The 20,690-nt window shown below is 40.3% G+C and overlaps 1 protein-coding gene across 1 annotated transcript in view; it reads right to left on the reverse strand.

The window, feature by feature from the left end:
• The window catches only part of ROBO2 (roundabout guidance receptor 2), a 439,359-nt gene extending 420,150 nt beyond the window's left edge, over positions 1 to 19,209 (reverse strand). The window contains exon 1 of the mRNA XM_066571926.1: positions 19,103 to 19,209. Within this exon, the coding sequence (XP_066428023.1) occupies positions 19,103 to 19,157 (55 nt within the window). The 5' untranslated portion in view covers positions 19,158 to 19,209. The remainder of the gene's footprint in view (positions 1 to 19,102) is intronic.
• Between the last annotated feature and the right edge of the window lie 1,481 nt (positions 19,210 to 20,690).

The raw sequence follows: 20,690 nt of genomic DNA on the forward strand, positions 1-20,690 counted from the left end.
GAAAAGTGTTTTGTTTTCTTTTTTTCTTCCCACTCCTCTCTCCTCCCCACCTGTTCACCCAGACACCAGTTATTGAAACAAAAGGTGCACACTTTAAAACATGTGTTAAATTTGACCAAATATGTACCCCAAATTTTATTGATTTAAGACATCTAGTCTAACTTCTTGTACATAACCCTGCTATGGACACATATGAGGCAGTTTGCCTGATTCCTTTACAGTTGTACAACTCTATATTTCATAAACATTAACCAAATAGTACTATGCCTTGTAATTTTCAAATTCCTCATATAAAATGACATCAGACAAGCTAGAAATGTTTTGCAAATATTTTTTTCCAAATCCTTTTTTCTTTTTAATATACAAAAAAATGAGACTTTTGTTCTATTTTCAAACAGGAACATAAGCAAATCCTCCCTAGAAAAATGTTGTAATCTTCCCTTACTTTTAGAAAATTGTTCCCTCACTAGCTCAGAGATGTATATAAATAACAATAAATAAATAAATATAAATAATAAATAAATATAAATAATAAATAAATATAAGTTTGACAATATTCCATTTTGAAGTTGCTTCTCTCTCCCTGGAAACACAAGACAACAAGCAGAACTTAGTGCACACCCATTGTAATTCTGGAAGTTTTTCCCCAATTCCTGTACTACATAAATATATTTTGCAATCCTTTTCTCATCTAAATCTAAGGATTTTGGGATAACATATCCTCCAAATATGCAAAGACAACACTTAGCACACTGACACCTGGAACACTGCCTTGGATAACACCACACAGAATACTGGTCAAAATGTGGGTGCAGCTTCCTTTGCTGCCTCCCAACACCTCCTATCCTACTTGGGGTTAAAAAGGAGGCACTGAGTAAAGCTGTCTATTTGATCCTTCACTCCTCCAGATCATCTGACAGCTAAAAGAATGAGGTACAGGACTCCTGTAGCTCCAGAGGTTCAGCCCAGAAGATATCAGAGAAAGAGCAGCAAGAACAACAAGAACTCTACAGCCAAGAGCAGTATGATACTAATTGTTTTTCCCTTGAAGGAAGAATCACAGAATCATTTTGATTGAAAAATACTTTCTAGATCAAGTCCAATAACAAACCTAACATTGTAAAGTTATGACACCATGACCCTAAATGCCAAATCTACACGTAATAGATTCACAGAACGGTTTGGATTTGAAGGAACCTTAAACACCATTGTGTTCCAATCCTCTTGTCACAGACAGGGAAACTTTGCACTAGTCCACGTTGCTCAGAACCCCATCCAGCCTGGCCATAGACAATTTGAGGGATGGGGCATCCACAGCTTCTCTGGGCAACCTGTGCCAGGACCTCACAAATAACAGAAGAGGGGATGAATTGCAATTCCTATAGAACCTCCAAGGAAGATGGGGAAGGAAAGCCACAAGCCTTCCTTCACTGAAGTTCAACCTAGTCCTAAGTAAATAATAATATATTCTACATTAATTCATCTTTCATAAAGTTCAAGACCATCATTGAAGGCTATCTGTCATGAGCAAATGGTAAGTTAGGCAATTCCAACATCTCTGAGCATCTGGATTCCTACCAGATGTAAGATAATAAGGTCTAGTCTCCTATTGATTTAATTTCTTTATATCAAAAGGTTTTTTTTTTTTTTTTACTTCATTTAAAAGAACAGCTATGGCACTTAAAACATTTCTGACAAATCTGTCAGCTAGGGATTATTGAGAGAGGCAGGAGCAGATTTCCTTCACAGACCCAACAATGGCATTTACCTTGACCTACAGGGAGCACCTTCCTGAGCAATAAGAAATAGTTCACTCTCAGTGACAACTCAGTCCTAAGAGAACGCCAATTATGCCAAGTTTGCACAAACAGATGTACGGCAATTTTGTAATATGGACTACTTTACACGAGGGACAAAGCTAAAACCATTTATCTCAATTAACTTAGGATCTAAGGATTAATTTAAGCTGTTGCCTTAAAGGTGAAAGGCCACCACTTGATCCAACTATCCACCCATACCTCTTACTTACAATAAATATAAATCTCACTCCATTTTTAAAATTAGGTCTTTCAGATTATATTTTTACCCTCAAAACTCTACACCTTCTATGTCTTGTACAAAATAAAAAGGCTAGTGCCATTTTTTCAGTGGCTGAGTTTGAACAGTCCTGTTATGGTTTGAAAAGATGGCCAATTGCCCTAACATAACGAAACCTAATCAATAGGAGGCATGACGATAATTGAAATTCCTCAAATTAGGAGATCATTTCTAGCTTACAAATAACACTAATAAGTTAGTGTTAAGACATCAGATTCCCACCCACCTAAGAGCTGCTGGAATTGAAAAGTTAAGACATCAGATTCCCACCCACCTAAGAGCTGCTGGAATTGAAAAGCATTTTGAAACACACACAAACACAACAGAATGAAATAGTAAATGAAGGAACATAGATTAGTGAATGAAAGAATCAATTCCTCAAAAGAATATTCCCACAGACAAGAGCTGTCTGTAATGTAAAGGTTCATAAATCCACCCAAATTTATGAACCTGGCATTCCTGCTGTTTCAACCCTACCAATGTGTCATTCAACAGTCAGGCCAACCCTGAGCAGGAACATCACACAGTTCTGTCAGTTTAGAGCCCACAATATTCCCCAAGGTTTTCAGGATCTAAGATCTAGTAATATAAAGACTGCAAAAGGAGATAGTTTGGCACATCCTGTGTCACACAGCCACCGTGAACGCCCTCCACTGCAGAAGTGGAAAATTGAAAATTGTCTCCTTCGTGTACATCATCCTCACACCACACAAGAGCTGGTGCAGCTCATTGCCTATCAACCTTTGCACAAATGAAATGTGACACACAAATGAATGGGACAAGGTATGGCTAGAGGAGCACTGGCCTATGAAATCCAAGGTATGAAATCAAAATATAGGGCCTCATAAACCAACTTAATTAGAATCACCACTATTTTATAACTGGGGACCAACAATTCATTGAGTATAGAGTTAAAACACCAATAGATTTAAGACACCAAGTAGTTACCTATATATCTATTTTCAGAGGCCTCTCAATGAACAGAATTGCAAGCAGAGCAAAGATTTAATTCCTTTTATTTGTTGTTTTGAGTGCTGGTTTGGAGATACAACAGTGATCCTTCTTTTAGCACTGTGTTTTAACATTACATGAACATTCAACAAATGAACATGCTATAACTGTGTGGCTAGACATGAGCCCAGTTTTGCTACAGCTGTCAAGACTTGCATCCTCTCATTTTCAATATAAAGCCAGATAAATATTCAGAGAATTTAAATTTTGTATTGTTCAAGTGATGAGCTTATCTTTGGTCCAGAAGATTATTTGCATTGGTTCTGTAATAGCTCTCAGAACTGCAGTTAAGATTTATAATACATAAACTCCATTCCACTCACTCTAAGTTTTTAACAAAATCCAAGGTCTGTTATTTGCAGGCATAAAATCTCCCAGTACTTTTTAAGGGATTTTGAAATCTATTTCCTGCCCGAAGAGATTCTTTTTTTCTTGGTCTCTGTTTTCACTTGGATCTCTTAACATGAAATAGTATCTTATACTGTAAAATTGGTGTTCGAGATAGATAAATAAATAAATAAACTCTTTCCTTGAAAGGAGAAGCTTTATATACCTAGATCTACCTAGGCTGAGATCAAACTTAACTTTGCAGAGGGATTTGTTTCATTAATTCATTCATTCACTGCGTAGTTTGGAGGCATTCTCCAGTTTCTACAGCAAAGCTAATTCAATTGTGCCCACCACTTGGAAGATTAAAAATAAACATAAATATAGATTGTAAGGTACACAGTGAATCTCTGCTTACACAAACAAAAGTTAAAACTCTCTAGCAAAAAATTTAGCAACTGTAATGGTCTCCATTTACTACTTTTATAAATAATTTTATATAACATATATATAAAACAACATTTTCATATAATAAATTTGTTATTATATAATAAAGGAATCTCAACAAGTCTCAATCTTCTGAATTGTCATCTCGCTCTCCTCCACAGTGCCTCACTGGTGTGGGCAAGACATGCCAGGTGTCAGGAACACCATGTTTTAACAATACTTCTCTGAAATTCTGAGTATTTGGTTTGTCAAAGAGACAGCCACAGTGCCACACAGCCAGGTCTATCATCACTGTCCACCTCATTTTACCAAGGGAAGGATTCTGAAGCACAGGCATCGATTCTCCCCCATGAGCAGAAAGACGAACAAGAGCCAGTGACATCTACATTGCATTAGATACATATTCCATGAACACTCAAACACTTTAGTGGACTGATCTATCTTATTTTTGCTTTATTTACTGGCAGTGAGTAAAGCTTCCAAAAATCCTTACAAAGCAAAAGCTCTTCTATTACTGGAAAAGTAAAACAAAACCAGAAAGACCTATTTTTAAAGAAGATGTTGCTGAAACTACAGCAGTATTTTTGCTGATTTTGATGTATTTGGAAAGGAGCAAAAGAAGGTCTGTAAGACAGTATTTATTTTTCTATTATGTTTGTTTTACTTTGTTACTTTTTGAAACTGCTACTATCATTTGTATTCTTTTTTTTTTCTCCCTCTTGGATATGTCTTTTTTCACTAAAAACTCACAGTATAAGCTCTTAGAAAGCTACTTAGAAACCCTCTATAAAATTTCTTTCTTAAAGACATGGGAAAAAAATAGTCATTTTTACTGTCAATATATCTACTTATCCCAACAGTCAGACAGTATTAACAAATATTTTAAGAAGGACACTATTAATTCTCCTCAAAATTATCTAAGTAAATACCCTCCAAGTGATGTTAAGGCCTGTTAACAATAGTTGCATTTGCCATTTAAAGCAAAAATAAATGCAAGTGAAAGTAACAAGCAATATCTATTTATAGCTCTCCAAGACAGCTGCACCAAGAATACAACATGCAATAGAATAATTTTCTGATTTATTTCTTTGGCTTACAACATCCAGCTAGGTCTTATTTATATCACACGCATATGCAACCAATTCATATTGATTTGTAAAAAAGCTTATATATAGGAAAGTAAATTGTGATCTGAAAAGTCTTCTGACCCAGCAGAGAATATTAAAGAATCTATTTTCTCTCCAGGTACTCAGTGTACAGGCTGAGCAATTTCTTTGCTGAAAGGGCTGATAAACATTGGAATGGGCTGCTCAGGGAAGAGGTGGAATGACTGCTCCTAAAAGTGTTCAACAAATGACTGGAGATGGCACTGAGTGCCATGGTTCAGCTGAGTTGGAGGTGATCAGTTAAAGGGGTTGGACTTACTGACCTTGGAGCTCTTCTTCCACCTTAATGATTCTATTTCCTTTAAATGTCTGGTAACTCCTGTTTCCAGGAAAATTATAACTTCTAATTACTCACAAGACTTATAACTCCTCATCCAAAGAGTGACACAATTTATTCTACCCTCATCCCTGTTTTGGGAATACCAAGCAGTCTAGTAAGACAGCTGGACACAAATGCTAAGAGGCATGAAGGGAATTTGCTGTCAAATAACGCCCCTGCTTTTCTAATTTTCAAAGTAGTTTTAAAATAGATTTTTGGCTCTTCTAATCATAAAAAAATTTAGTCCTGAGGACAGATGCAGCTAAAGGTGGTTACCATAAGTCAAGAGCCAGCCTCTATTTGAAGAGTAAATAAATGTAGCTTTTTTTCCACGGTGTTACAGACTTCTTTCCCAAGCTGCTGACTGCACCTCTCACTGCTTAATCTATTGTACATAATTGTCTTGGTTTCCACTGGTTTTCTAATGGAGCACAGGTGAAGCTTCTGGTATCTGTTAACCTCCTTTTTTTTTTTTGTTCCTCTGAGTGGACTCTTAACAGCACAATTTTCTTTTTTTTTCCTGATTACAACTTCATACTTATTTTTAATTTACTCTCTTAAGTTTTGTATAATCATAAAAAACAAACCAAAACCAAACCAACAAACAAAACTTCCTTCTCAGCATTAACCTCCCACATTGCCAACCACAACAAAACCAAAACTGTGGCCCCACTGACGCTGATGACAAAATTCCCAGCATCTTCTGCTGAGTCAGGGTTTCATCTACATTGCACAAAAAGTAACTAAGATTAGGATCAACTATAGATTAAAAAAAACAAACCAAAAAAACCAAACTTTCATCCAGAAATATTTCGTCCAGCTTACCTAGCAAATTAAGAGAATTCTCTCACAAGATGTTTTGCATAGTACATATTTAGTACTTAATTCATTATCATAGAATCACAGAATATTCTCAGTTGGAAGGGAACCATAAGGATTATCAAAGTCCATCCCAGTTTACTTTCCTATATGTAATACCAATTTATAAAAAAGCTTATATATAGAAAAGTGAACTATGCACAGGATAGCCCCAAGAATCCCACCATGTGCCTGAGAGCATTGTCCAAATGCTTCTTGAGCTCTGTGAGGCTGCTGCTCTGACCACTGCCCTGGGGAGCCTGTTCCAGTGCCCAACCACCCTCTGGGGAAAGAACCTTTCCCTGATTTCCACCCTAAACCTTCCCCTGACACAGCTTTGGGCCATTCTCTTGGGTCCTGTCACTGCTCACACAGATCAATGTCTGCCCCTCCACTTCCCCTCATGAGAATGTTGGACACTCCAATGAGGTCTCCTCTCAGTCTCCTTTTCTCTTATGCACATACATCATGTATAGATTATATAAACATAACAGAAATGAAGTCCTCAAATAATACCAATTATTTCAAGAGTATCAGCACAAGAATTTCCTCAAATGTTGTTACTTATAAGCTTATGCCTACCCAGTATCTCTAAGCTTTTCATGTTATTTTTTTCCTAACAACTGGGTAGAACACTAAAAAAACAACAGCTGCTGATATTTAAAGTTTATTATCCTTCTATGTCTCAATATTTCATAAATAAAGTTCAACCATTTGCAAGAATAGTAAACTTAACAGATCATGTATAAACATAGTTATCTGCAGTTCTCACTAGACTGAAAGAGGCAATTCTCCATGACAGAGGAGAAATTCATATGTTTTAAAACTAAATGGAAGACTTAAGATATGGTTTAATTTTCAGGAAGGTACATCTTTTGAACTTCACATAAAATTTGGTTTGCACATGTAAATTTTGTAAGTTTATTTTTTCTCGAGGCACTAGTTAAGCATGGCTGAAGATTATGCCTCCAAAGAACTTTATCTATGCAGAGAATTCATCAAGTAACCCTGCCAAAGAACTAAGTTTCTTATAATGGTACTTCCCTCACCAACACTGCCTTCCCCCCCTCCAACACTTGCTGTCCTTTAATTCTTCATATTCAAGCAACATGGTTAGAAAACAGCAGCCAGAGGAGAATGAACAGAACAGAAAAGGAGCTGGAAAATTAACTAAAGCAATTGACAAGAAAACAAGATAGAACAAACTCTTCAACTATGAAATATAAGGAGGCAAGTGACATGAATAAAACACAGAAGATGAAGCAGATGAAGAGCACAAGGAATGAAAATCTATAAGCACAAGAGCATGTTTTTATCCCTGGCCTAGAATAAATCTAGAAGTTTCAACTCCACTGATTTCTGTATAGTTAGCTAAGACATTTCTCATTTTCTGGCCTATGCAGAGGAAATGTTTTACAATTAGAAATGTAAAGCACTGAGAGTGAGGAGATTTCACATTTGAAACTTGACAAGAAAGTCACACATCTTTTATCATAGCAAAATGCCAGGAAATAGACTCAGAAGGAGGGGAGAAAGAAAGTGTAAGATGGTCAAAGATTTGTCTCCTATGAAAGGAAAAGTGAATGCAAACCTGCCTTCCTTACTTGCTTTTCCACTTCAATATCACAGCTATAAACTGCTCCTTATTTAAATGGATGTAGGCTACTTAACCTGAAAGAAGTTTATTCTGCAAAGGCATTGGGCTCTGGGGAACAGATGAGATCTCTGGAAAATGGTCCTTCCTTCAGCATGTTGAATTGTATGAATAAGGAAACAGGAAAGACATTCAGCTAAATGTCACCATTTACTAGAGGTTTTGCCTAATTTCAGACAAGCCCACAGATACCAGTTCTTTCCTGACTCCTTCCCCAGCATATTTAGGCTCCCAGAGGGACAAGCAAGGACAAGCATTGCTCAATACTCCACCTCAGCAGTGCCTGCTCCCCCCACAACCCCTGTCCCAAGCCAGCAGTGCTGAATTTCCCTCTGCCTCTTCTCTCCCGCTTAATTCAGTGTGGCAGGACTACCAAATAACAGGAAGGAAAATTATTACTAGAAGGCATATTTAATGCTCTGTGATTCTTCCATTTTGATTCTCCTGGACCTCAAAAGCTGCCTTCTTTTAGATGTCAGACAAACAGATGGAGAAGCAGCAGAAACAGTTCAAGTCACCTTTCTTCCTCAACTACAAACAACTGCACAACTCTCCCACCATCAGCTGTGCTCCAGGAGACCAAATCTCACTATTCCTTCTGCCATGGAGCTCCTAAATGGCACTGGGCATGTCCTTTATATTGACATATGAACAGCTAATCCAAATTCTTTAACCAATATCCACATTCAGCGTTAAACCGTGTCGGTTTCCCCATGCAGGTCTCAGCAGGAGGAAAGACAACAGTGCTTTGGGGGTAGCATTGAAGAACAACTGAGGCAACATCTGCTGTGATTTATGGAGGGAAAATTCTCAGTCTCAGCACTTGCAGCTTTCATGGAAGTAACTGAAAACTCAGCTGTACTTTGGATGGTATTCAAACTACTCCAAGAGCCTGCATGGATCAGGAAGAAAAAGAAAGAAAACCCACCACACACTAAAGAACCACACACACCCCCACCCCCATTAGCAGCCTGTAAGATAGAGACGATTTCCTGTAATTTAACTTGCAACTCTTCCATCTCCATTTTTCCCTGGGGGAAAATTCAGCCCTGACCTAAACAGACACAAATTCCATTAAATTGCACTGGGACTCAATCCAGAACTGCCAGGTCACCCAACAGCCTTGAAAATATGGGTGAAGCCAGTTTTGTCCCTATGGGAATAACAAATCGTTACAAGTTGCTGCACTATTTTTCTAAGTACATCATCATTGAATTTCTCCATTATCTGCATGTCACTAAATTGAGTCAACACAACATTTTACATTGGTAATGAGACCCTTGGCCACTCACCATTTACTCCTGGTCAGGAATGATACAGGGGCCTGTTCTGTCCACAGGCAGCCAGCTGTTTCCACAGCCCAAATCACAGATCCCTGCAGTCATACGTTCAGTTTCCTCATTCACAGGACTAACACACAGCCTCTTGAGCAATCTTTCTTGAGAGATATAATTATTACTTTAAGATTGCTCTCCAGGCTAAGTTTCATTAAGCACTTGAGGAAAAAAATATATTGTCTATACATTCATCCTGCCATCAATTTCAAGTGAAATCTGCCATAACTCTCATGATTTTGATAGTCTATTAATACAGACAATATTGCCAAATAATTTATACCCATTACATCACCACATACAACCATTTCTAACAGACAAGGTTTAAAAGCAGCCAACAACATTAGATAAGGCCACTTTTAGATCATTGCAGGAGGTGATGGTCAAGTGATTCTTGCCACAGCACAGAATTATTTGCAAAAGCATGATTTTAAAAGTGAATAAAGGGTTTCACAAACTAGAACAAGAGTACCACAATTATTAACAATCCTTTCTGATTTTAACACACATAATGCAACATTGCCACTTGAATGCTTCAAGAATACTGAGTATTTTGCTCTTTGAAATAGTTTGTAAACAACTTGAATATCTTGCACTAAAACTGGCAGGAGCACTACGAAGACTTAGTGCATGCTTTTCTAGCTCTAGCAAAAACCAGAAGGTATCAATCACCCAGGTTTAACAGCAGCTGACTGGAGCCATTCATTGAGTTGTGCATTGCTACCACTGTGCCTCCATGAATAAGTCTCAAAGTCTCCCCCTCCTTTTTTTGTTCCTCTGAGTGGACTCTTAACAGCACAATTTTCCTTTTTTTTTTTTTTTTTAACTTTCTGAATGGCTTCAAGAGATCAGCTGGAAAGAAGCACCATTAGTAAAAACAAAAGTTCTCAAAGAAAAAGTGGGAACAAAGTGGACATATTAGAGACAAGTTGTGATTCATGGCCTACACTGTGCTTGGCCCCTCTCTTTACCTCAATACACTTTTCAGTTTTACTGCTGGATAAGAGCAGGGCAGACCATTGCACTTCTCCTAGCAACCAAAAATCACTTAGGGGGAAAAAAAGGCATGTTGTCTGCTGAAAGGGGGAACAGAGATATTTGGGGTCATACAAAGACAGACATATGTTCTTTTGCATTTGATTCTAAATTGAGCAGTTGTCAAAAAAGAGTCAGTAAATAACAACAATAATAAGCAGTTCTAGTGAAACTGGTTTACACTGGTCCATATTTACTTAAATATCTGTTTGCCTACTTGCCACATTTCATTTCCTTTAATTCAGTGCTTTAATGGTGCCTACTACTGTTTAGAGTTTTGCTTTCAGGGATATAAATTCTATCCTGTACAGTTTCTGAAGTTATTTTCTATACTTACATCTACACACACTTCTAATGATCTCTCCATACAGTTGTTTTGCGTTTTTTTAATCTAGTTCTATACACTATTTCTAGAGAAAACTATTCTTAGGGATTTAAACACAACAGCACTAACAGACAATTTTATCATAGGATCCTCCTATTCTAAATGCTGAGATTTTACCCCATAGATAACATTTACATGTTAGAGAACACATTGTCTGATCTCATTTGGTAAAGACTACACTGTACAGTTTAAGATAATGAAACAAGCTCAAGCAGAAGAAAAAAAAAAACAACCAAACAATCACAGAATTTTGTAACTCAGACATGCATCTGAATAGCCAAGTCACACTGACTAGCTTAAAACCAAAGCATTATAATTTAAAATCCAGTTTGGTGACAGAACAGATGCATAGATCAAGGATAAAATGCAGCCTGCAGTACTTCTGATAGTTAATTTTTTTCCACTAGAAATCCTTTGTTTAATAGCTTTTGCCTTGACATAATCCAACCATTTTAGCCAGTCCACTGAATTCTTCTTACATATCATATACACATATACAAAAAGCTCCAGCCAATTTATCACTGCACTTCTGCAGTGCATCAGGTTAAAGCCAGCTCAGACCTTGGTTCACTGCATCAAACTACAAATAAGCTTTTTCTTGAAGCACTCCAAACAAACCTGGACTAAAACAGTTTAACAGACAAGCTTATTCACTTCATGGATAAGTGATGAACAAACAAGCTAGCAATGATAAAAGCCTAAACATACTGAGTATGAAACAACCCTGCAGCGTTCAGGGCCAGCACTCCCCTGGTAAGCACGACAGAGGTGCTTTGCTCCCCTGTTCGTTCCCTACACCATCTAAAACCCAGTTCCTCTGTTGGGTCTCTCTCCATCAAGCCATGGACCTGGAATCAGAGTACTATTCCACTCTTTCTCCCAGCTGACAGTGCAGTTTCTCTCTCCAGAAAACTGTCAGAGTGTGGCAGTGCTCCTGTACACGCAGGAGCAATAAGCAGATCCAAGTCTCAAAGGTGACATAAATTTACTCTGGAAAGTGAGAAGGAGGATGCACCCACAGAGCCTTCACCTGCAGGCTTCTACTATGGAGTGACAGTCCCAAAGAGACCAAGTTCTCTAGGGAAAGAAAAGCCAGGTGAAGAAAACACACTTTTCCAACTAGTTTGGTCCAACAGCTTTGCAATGCCATTTGAATGTTTCTTAATACTGAAACTAACTATTGTCCATCTTTTAGTTGCAGAATTCTTTTCAGGATAAAATGAACTGTTAAAACTGGCCATTTCATTTGCCAGGATGAAGTCATCTGGGAGACAGAACATAAAGACCTTGAAAACTGCACAGAATGACAGCCTGAGAAGCCATGATTATAGAGCTCCTCCAGCACTGAATACTTTTCAGAACTGCTTTTTAACTCTTTGACATTTTCATAGCAGTAAAAAAAGTACCTCTGGTACTCTGGCATGAACTGTCCCTCCCTTCACGATGAATGAGGACAAGTTGACTGATGTCAGTTACCTGACATTTTGGTTTCAAAAGGTTAAATTTTTTCCACTCAGTTTCTCTTGTAATCAATGGCAAGTGATTATTTTGAGTGAACCACAGCTCTCTGTGTTTTACAACTTGCTGCTGGCCGTTAATTCCTCACTTATTTGTCCAATCTGCATTTATGACAGGCACATCACAGAGATGCTCTTCTCTCCTTGGCACACTGCACTGAAGCTATAGAGGCAATGCCTAAATACAAATGAAAAGACCATATGCTGCAACAGACAGGGTGGCACAACCATCTAGGTAGTCTCTAATGAGTCAGACCATACTTAGCTCCTAGCATCCCCACTCATCCTACCAGATCATTTCCATATATCAGACCAAATAAACTGTTCTCCGAACTAATGTGAGGAAAAGTGGCAAAAGAAAGTGAAAGCAGGATATAACAAAGTACAAAGTAGCACAATGGCGGGTCCTTCACTGTCATCAGACTGAAGAATTCTGCTGGAACTGAAGTGGTACAATGAAGACTCACTGACAAGGGTAATTCTGCAAGCAAATGCCACATATCACTAAGGATGCTCCAAATCCAGCTTGGAATAGTGCCTTGTGCTTGCGCATTGAGCAGCTGAAAATGATAAGGAATAAACCTGAAGACATTTTGTGCTCTTCCAGCCATCACTCAGGGAGGTAGAACTGAAGGAGCATCCCCACAACCACGACAAATAACAGGACTGGAAGTCTGCAATAGCACACCTGCATGCACACAACCTCGATGGGTTACAAAATACACACTGGAATCACCAGATAAGGATGACCTTCAGTTATCAGCAAGCCAGAGACATGACAGTTCCTGGTAGAAACAGCAATGCAAACAAGCAACAAGGAATAATGTTTGCCAACCTATCTAGTACATAAGCAGAAAGCTCTCTCACAACCCAGTTAAACAGATGTATTAACTCAGGGATCTGCAGATAATAACTATTATTTAGTTAGTTTACAGAAAAAAAAAATTGCTCAGAAAAAAAAAGTCAAAAATGACTGGGGGAGAGTGGTAAAGAGCTTAAAGTTCAAAGCACATGCACAAGATACTTCTGTCAGAACAATGTTCAGATTAATATCCTCACTTCATATTTGCCCAGAACTCAGAGATGAATCTCAGTGAGCCCTGGCCATCAGAGCACAGCAGCTCAATATAAGCATCAGCAAGTTCTTACACAGGTACTACTGGTTAGTTTATCCTTTGCTGCTCGTGTATTAATTGATGAAGGCTATCATTTAAATAAAATTAAGAGAAAATTTTTGATCTCTTCCATGACAGCCAAGATAAGCTGCACAGGGAGAATTAAAAAGACATTTTTTACTTCATGATCTTTTGGCTTGAAGAAGCATTAAGAATGCATATCTTTACATACAGAACATTGTCACAACATATGCTGCAGCTGAGATGGCCACAAAACGCTGAGTATCATCATACAATTTCAGAAAGCTCCCACCCATACAGAGTAACACCATACCACATCAGAAGGCTTCAGGATAGAGCAACATCTCATCACTTCAGAAGGCTGCAGATATCTGCTCCTCTTGTTCTTTAGCCCAGCCTTTTATCCCCTCATGGTTCATGCACTGCACCTGTGTGCCCTCTGTTCCCTTTGGTGGTTGGTCAGTGCCCCGGGGCACTCCATGTGTCATTGCTGTCAACGCTGCTCACCTGCTGCTCACAGCTGTAGCCCATTGAGGGTGAGGCTCAGCCCAGCCTCATGCCCAGTTATCACAAACTGTCTACCTACACGACATAGCACAAGAATTAGCTTTTTTGTTACAAAGGGCAACTCTGCTCTAGTAAAGAGAGCACTGTGGAGTGAGCAGAACTGAGGCATCGATACACACTTGTACCCTCTAGTATTTTTGTAGTTGTTGTAGTGTTGCATGTAAGAAGAAGCCAACTTGATCCTGCGGCAATCATCCTGTTATCAGTAAGCTAAGATAACATTGCCTGCTTTCTCAGTGTTCTGTGAACTCAACAGATTTCTGTGGTGCAGAATCAGAACCTAAAGTAATGGGCCTTATATAATTATCCACTATAACAACAAAAGTTATTAACCACGGGTGATTAGCAGTTATTTTGTTAAGGAAAAGGTTTGAGGTGAGGACAACACTAAACTCAATCTTATTTCTGAGCTTATAACTTCAACTGTTCAATTGTTGTCCACAATTTATAACAAAAGTCAGTTGTGAGAGTAAAAATGGTGACACTAAAATACACATCTGCAAACCTCTATTTCTATACAAATATTTTGCATTCGAAGATCTCCTAACAGTCCACATGACTATCCTGCATAAAAGGAATCCTCAACATTCGCTCTGAAGTAGTGATTTAGGATCAGATCCTGTACCCATCTCCGTACCAAAACTAATTGTTTTGAACATACGTGGCATGTGTACTGTCAAAACATAAGAACAAGAAAGCTCAGGCAACAATAAAAGGGAAATTGAAAAATTCAGTTATGTGTAAGAACCAAAAAGCCAACACATTTATTTATTTTTTTATTTGGCAAGAGCAGAGTACTTGCTGTATTCTGCCACCTTCTTGTGAAATAAAGAGATTTCTACAGAAAGGTAGAAAAGCACACCAGTAAGGGAGTCTCTTGGCAAGAGACAGCATCAATATGATCCCTAAGTATCCTCCCCAAGGTTGGTGTGAGAAGTGAGAGCCAGATGGCAGCCACAGGAAGAGCATGCTCAGCCATGCCAGCTGAGATAACAGACAAAACCTGACAGCAGCGTCCTCTTAGGTGGCTGAAACAGAATGCAGAGAACCTGTTAGCAATCTATTTAGCCCAGATCAATATTTGAATAGCAATTCAAGGGTAACAAATGGCTAAAAAGCCATTGCATACTCTTCAGTAATTTCCACTAAATGGTTCAGCAGTGGACAGAGCACGTCTTAAATTCAGGGCTGTGAGCCCACATAGCATTGCTATGGAAAAGAGATTCCTGCAAATGGAGTTGACTGGACAGACCAGCCAAAGCCTCCTTTTTCTCTCATCACACTTTTTGGCACATCTCCTTGGTACTTTTTATGCATCCTTAAAAATGTACTTTAATTCTTTTGTCTACTTTTAAGGTTGCATATCTTTAGCCTGCGTTGCTAAAACTCAATTTCTCCGAGCAATATCAATGCCATCATTACAGAGAGTTGCTAATGGAAGGATTATTGAAGTCAGTGCAACTCAGATAAAGGCTTAAAACCCCCTAATTTCAACTTTTCAGGAAGATTTGTGGAGTATCAGACCTTTTGCAGAACTCCAAATTAGCAAGGACACAAACCAAAGAACCTGGATTATCATTTACTTTTCAAGCAAATCCATCTCTGGAAGTACAATGACAGGGTTCCCTCATTGCTTATCTTCTGCGCATAAAAACATATTGTTGCAATGGTGACTTACAAGACAGGAAGTAAAGAAAGCAAAATCTTAAGACTAATTCAGCAAAAACTGTCATCATAGGCATAAATTCATCCTTACTCAGCAAAGTTTTAAAGCCTATGATTAACTTGAAACATGTGTTTAAATTCTTATTAACTTCTGCAAGACTGTGGCTAAGAGATTAAAGCACTTAAATGTTCTGCAGAATTGGGTCCTATGGAAGAACAAGGTAGCAGAAAGAAAACTGCAAACTCTCCAGAATTTTACTCTTAAGGCATTAAAATGCACACATTCCACAGAAGCAAAGGTTATCCATCAACAGCAAAACTCACATGAGAGATCAAGACCCTGTCAGCTCAAATATTCCCTGGAACAATATACTCCAGCTTTATATGTAAGCCATGTTCTCCAACAGGCAACAGGGACCTGCACAAGGCCACAGATGTGTAGATCATTGGCATGAAGAAATAAAATGAATTTTTAAAAAACAAAAAGGAAAAGAGATACAGAATGTTTCAGCCATCACACCATTTCAGATGCACACTTTCCATTAAGAAGTGCTTTTGAAATAATACTGTGATAAAAGGCTGTTTTTTCAGAATTATTCTCATATATCTTTAACACCTTCTCCCATTCAAGAGCATCACACTTGTAAGTTTTCAAGGGACTAAAAGCCAGCTCTGACGTAAAAGGTTGTCATTTTCATTGGAAGTACTTCTGAGTCCTACCAGGCAAGGGTCTGGCTCACCAATACCTGTGTTCACATCAGTTGTTACCTTTTAATATTTGTTCTTCTAAACTTTATTAATTATTGGAAAAAGGACAACAAAACACAGAACAATGAAAGAACAACCAATTGAACACTACTAAAAATCCACATGTAATCAGCTCATTGAACTCCAGTAGCAGGTGGCTTACTTTATGGTGCAGACTCTGTCTAGTGAGGTGTTCTGTTGTTTGTCTGTGTGTGTTTTGGTATTTGGGATTTTTTGTGTCTGATTTTTTCTTTGTTTGCTTTGCCAAGACTGATAGCTAAAGAAAAAGATAATGGAAGTAATTCACTCATCAGAGTGCAGGAACATCAAAAGCACAGTAATAAAACCCCTAAAACCTACATATGTGTGTGTAGCACATGTTTTCTGCCACTCATTGATCTGTGTAATTTTCAGGTATTCTAAAACCATGGACAGCAAAAATAACTTTAGAAGAAAAATATTATCATTTTGATCTTTACCACTTTTCAACTACTAAATAAAAGGAAACTCAGAGGGAAAAGGATGGTTAACACGCCTCAAATGCTACAATGTCCATGTCTGGACCTCTTGCCAAGAATAAAAACAAAAACACCCAGTCAAGCCTAACAACAAAACCTCTCAAAGCCAGAAATGCACTAAGCGGTAACTTTTAAACATAGAAAACAAACAAAGGAACTATAAACAAGAAGTCTGTTGGGTTTTGTCTTTTATTCTTAAACTAAAGCATCACAAATGGTGCTGATGTTGATAGAGTTCTTTTCAAAGCAACTAGTGGTATATGTCAGCCTAAGATGTGATTGTAATTGCTATGCTTCTAAAGAGACAAAAGCACTGTGTGCCAAGCTTGCCTGCCAGTATTTCTTCAAAGCTACTTGTTAGTCATTTCGACAATAACAGCTTATATCTACTTGGTCATGATGTGCTATCCACAAAGCTCTTTATTTATTTATTTCAGAGAGTTGTTAATGCAGGCAAACTTGACAGTCTCTGCAATATCTTTCCACAAAAGAGGAGTATCACACGTATTCCGGGAGCTGCTTGGCCATTTCTTCCTAATGGTCCGGCTCTAAATTAGCTCTGTGCTTCACCTGCACCGCCCCACCCGCACAAAGCTAAGCCGGAACAAACGTTCTACATGTGTTCCCCATGACAAAACTCGAATAAATTATGTCGTGCTCCTGTCGTTCCAGCAAGCTGGTTAATTGCATTTGTTTCATATACCTCCAAACAGACTGGTACTTTAATTACATTCTGTAACACCAAGCTCCTCTGATTCACTCTGTCACTTCCACTGAGCACTTTAATCGTATTCCTTCTAGCTACATACACTTTTAAACACTTACTAATAATTACATTTCTATAACCTGATGTTTGCAGTTTGTACACAAAGATACATCCAATATTAGTGGCCTTAAAGATCTTTTGTCACAGCAAAAAAAAAAAAAAAAAGTAAAACATAAAATCCCTTCAGAACTATGATTGCACTGACAGACAAATGTTCTATTAAATCCTTTCAGTTAAAACTTCTGTTTGGTTTAGCATGTGCCTACATTATGTAGAAATTTTCTTATCGACTGACAAAACCTAAGACTTAACTGCAGAGCATATCATGCACCCAAGGTAAAACTGCACTTGAATCTGTCCCTCTTCTCTTCTGCCTCCTTTCCTGCTAGGGGGTGGTGGAGAAACACCCAAAGCGTTCTGTGACAGCAAACAATAAACCCCGAGCCCTCGCCTCGGGACTGGTACAGCAAATGCTGCGAACAGCTTCTTGGAACAAAGTTTGCTCTGACAGACAGGCAGAAACATCCAGGGTCCCAGACACTGCATTCACCTCAAAGGCAAAGGGCTGTTTAGCGCTGCCAACACCCAGCGCTAGCCGGGCTGTGGAGCATTGGGGCCAGCACACCCTCTGTGGATGTTCGCTCCTAGTCGTGTGCTTGAGCTGCTCTGGTGTATCACGGCCTGAGCAGCAGCACAGCGCCCACCCCTCCTCTGAAAGGCAATTTGCCCTTGCGCTGAAGTTCTCGCCCTGCTAAACCGTGCTTCCCCGAGATGGTAATTTACAGCTCCCCATCCAGCACTTAAACTCGAAACCGCAAGAAACGTTGCAGAGCACACCCAAAGGGGAGGGGGAGGGCGTTCATGAGGAAACCCACCCTTTCCCCAGACGTCGCTAAAGCTTCATGCAAACCCTCCCTCCGGGGAGCTCGGCATGAGCAGAGCGCTGCCGGGGGGACGCTGCCGCCCCACCTGCCCGGCTCGGCGGAGAGAGGCGGAGCGGGGTGGTCGGGGCCGCCGCCGCCCCGCGCTGCCTGCCCGCCTCCCTTCCCTCCCTTCCCGCCGCTCGCCAGCGCCGAGCGAGGCGCTGAGGGACGCTGGAAATCCGCCAGTCCGCCTCACCTGGAGCCCAGGCAGGGCTAACCTATTTATTTCATCAGCTGGCTCTACCCGTGGAAAGTTTAACAATAGAAGGCGGCAAAGTAACACCAGCTACAACAGCGCTCTGCTTCTCCTTTCCCCTTCCCGCTCCCCACCTCCAAATAAAAGATTTATCACGGTAGTTTTTTTACTCATTGCTCGCCACCTCAAGCTGACATTATTCCATTCATAAGCTGCTTTTCCATTAAGTTAGGAGACGGGAAGAGCTGCTTATTGGAAACATACATTCTCCCTCTTCCGATCCCTCCCTCCCCAAATACCATTTTTATACCAGAAACAAACTTAGGGCTCTGTAACGTTAAAGCTTATAATGCCATCCATGTGCTGTCCCAAATCAAATTCAGATGAAGGGGATTTCTGCACAGAAATGACATATCTAAAATAAGCGAACTTACCATAGACTTGTAAAAACGCAAATCCGAAGAGCAGGAGTGGCGTCAGCAGACCCATTTTGACATATTAAAAACAATCCCGATCGCTTGCGAGGCCAATTCCACAGAGATTAAAAAAAAAAAAAGAAGAAGAAAAAAAAAAAAGAGAGAAAAAAAGAAAAAAAGTATCCAAAGCCAGTAAGAGGTCGGTCCAAAAGTTTTCAGTTTCCTAGCAGCTACTTAAAGTGGAAAGGGAAATCTTCAATTCAGAAGCTGGAGATGCAAGGGTCTTGAATGTGACACTTTTAGATCCATACAGATTAGAGGAGCAGCGAGTGAGCTCCGAAGGCTTCTGCTTTGCACACACGCTCCTTCCTAAATTCCCACCAATCCAGCCCAAGCAGGGGAATTATTCAAGTGTGTCTAAGACTCTCTTTAGGATCCATGGCAATCCAAAAGCAAGCTCTTTCTTCGGAAGACAAGGAGAGACTCTGAGAAAGGATCTGATTCCTAGAAAGTGCTCCACAAACTTCCCGGCACTTTGCAGGAAAACCATTGGTTTGGTTCGGCTATTTTGCCTTCCTCTCGCTCTCGCCCTCCCCCTACCCCCTTTCTCTCTCCCTTTCTCTCCCCAAATCAGTTCAAGCTGCAGAGTTTCTCACTTAACTTCCATAATAGGAACGCCCAGGCAATGTGCTACACGGGAGGGGAACGGCTTGCTTTCTCAGCATCCCCTCAAAAGAGAAAAAAGATAATGAAGAAAGAAAAAAAAAATTAAAGCCGTGTCCCCTGCACCTCCCTCCTCACTGGCAGCGGAACGGGAACTGTATGAGGGCAGGACCCCGGCGCGGTGCCGGGCGCTGGCGGGGGCTGCGCGGAGTTGGGGGCTCTCCCAACGCCGCGGCTCTCCCGGGCGGCCCCGGACTCCGCCGCTCCTCTCCTCGCTCCGCTCCTCTCTCCCCTCCTCTCCCGCCGCCTCCGCCTCCCGCCGGCGCGGACACACCGGCTGGCAGGGAGAGGGAGGAGAATGAGCGCGGCTCCCGAGGCTGCCTGGGGAAGGGAGGCTGCGGGGTGTGGACTAAACCACTGCGCTCCCCACCCACGCGTCCCTCTCTCTCTCTCTCTCTCTTCTCTCTCTCTCTCCTCCCGGGCTAGGGAGATGGGGACGGCGATGCCAGCAGGCAGCCGCAGGGCTGGGAATCAGGATCGCTGCCTCCCCTCTACAGTTGGGTGTAGGTAGGATTTATATGATTACTCCTCACCGCTTCCTCTTTAATGGGCAGCTAATTTTTCGGTAAGTGATTTTCATGGAACTGTTCTCTAATTATTCATTTTCCCTCTCGCGCGCGCACGCAGGCGCTCGGGAGTGAGACCCTTGGAAGGATATTCCCCAGGGATTTCTCTGCTGGCCCGCTCTGTGGAAAAGGAAGGGAATGTGGCAAATAAAATAAAACACAAAACAAAAGGTCGCACGTGTCCCACAGAGCCGGCGGGCTCTGCCGAAACCCAGGAGCCTCCAGCCTCCCTTAGGCCCCTCGGATGCAGCGCAGCTCCCGCCAGAGGGAAAGTTTGGAGGTCCCCGGAGGCGGCAGTGACGGAGCCGGGAGAACGA

The sequence above is a fragment of the Molothrus aeneus genome, chromosome 2 (genome assembly GCF_037042795.1).
Source record: "Molothrus aeneus isolate 106 chromosome 2, BPBGC_Maene_1.0, whole genome shotgun sequence".
NCBI classification, from domain to species: Eukaryota; Metazoa; Chordata; class Aves; order Passeriformes; family Icteridae; genus Molothrus; species Molothrus aeneus.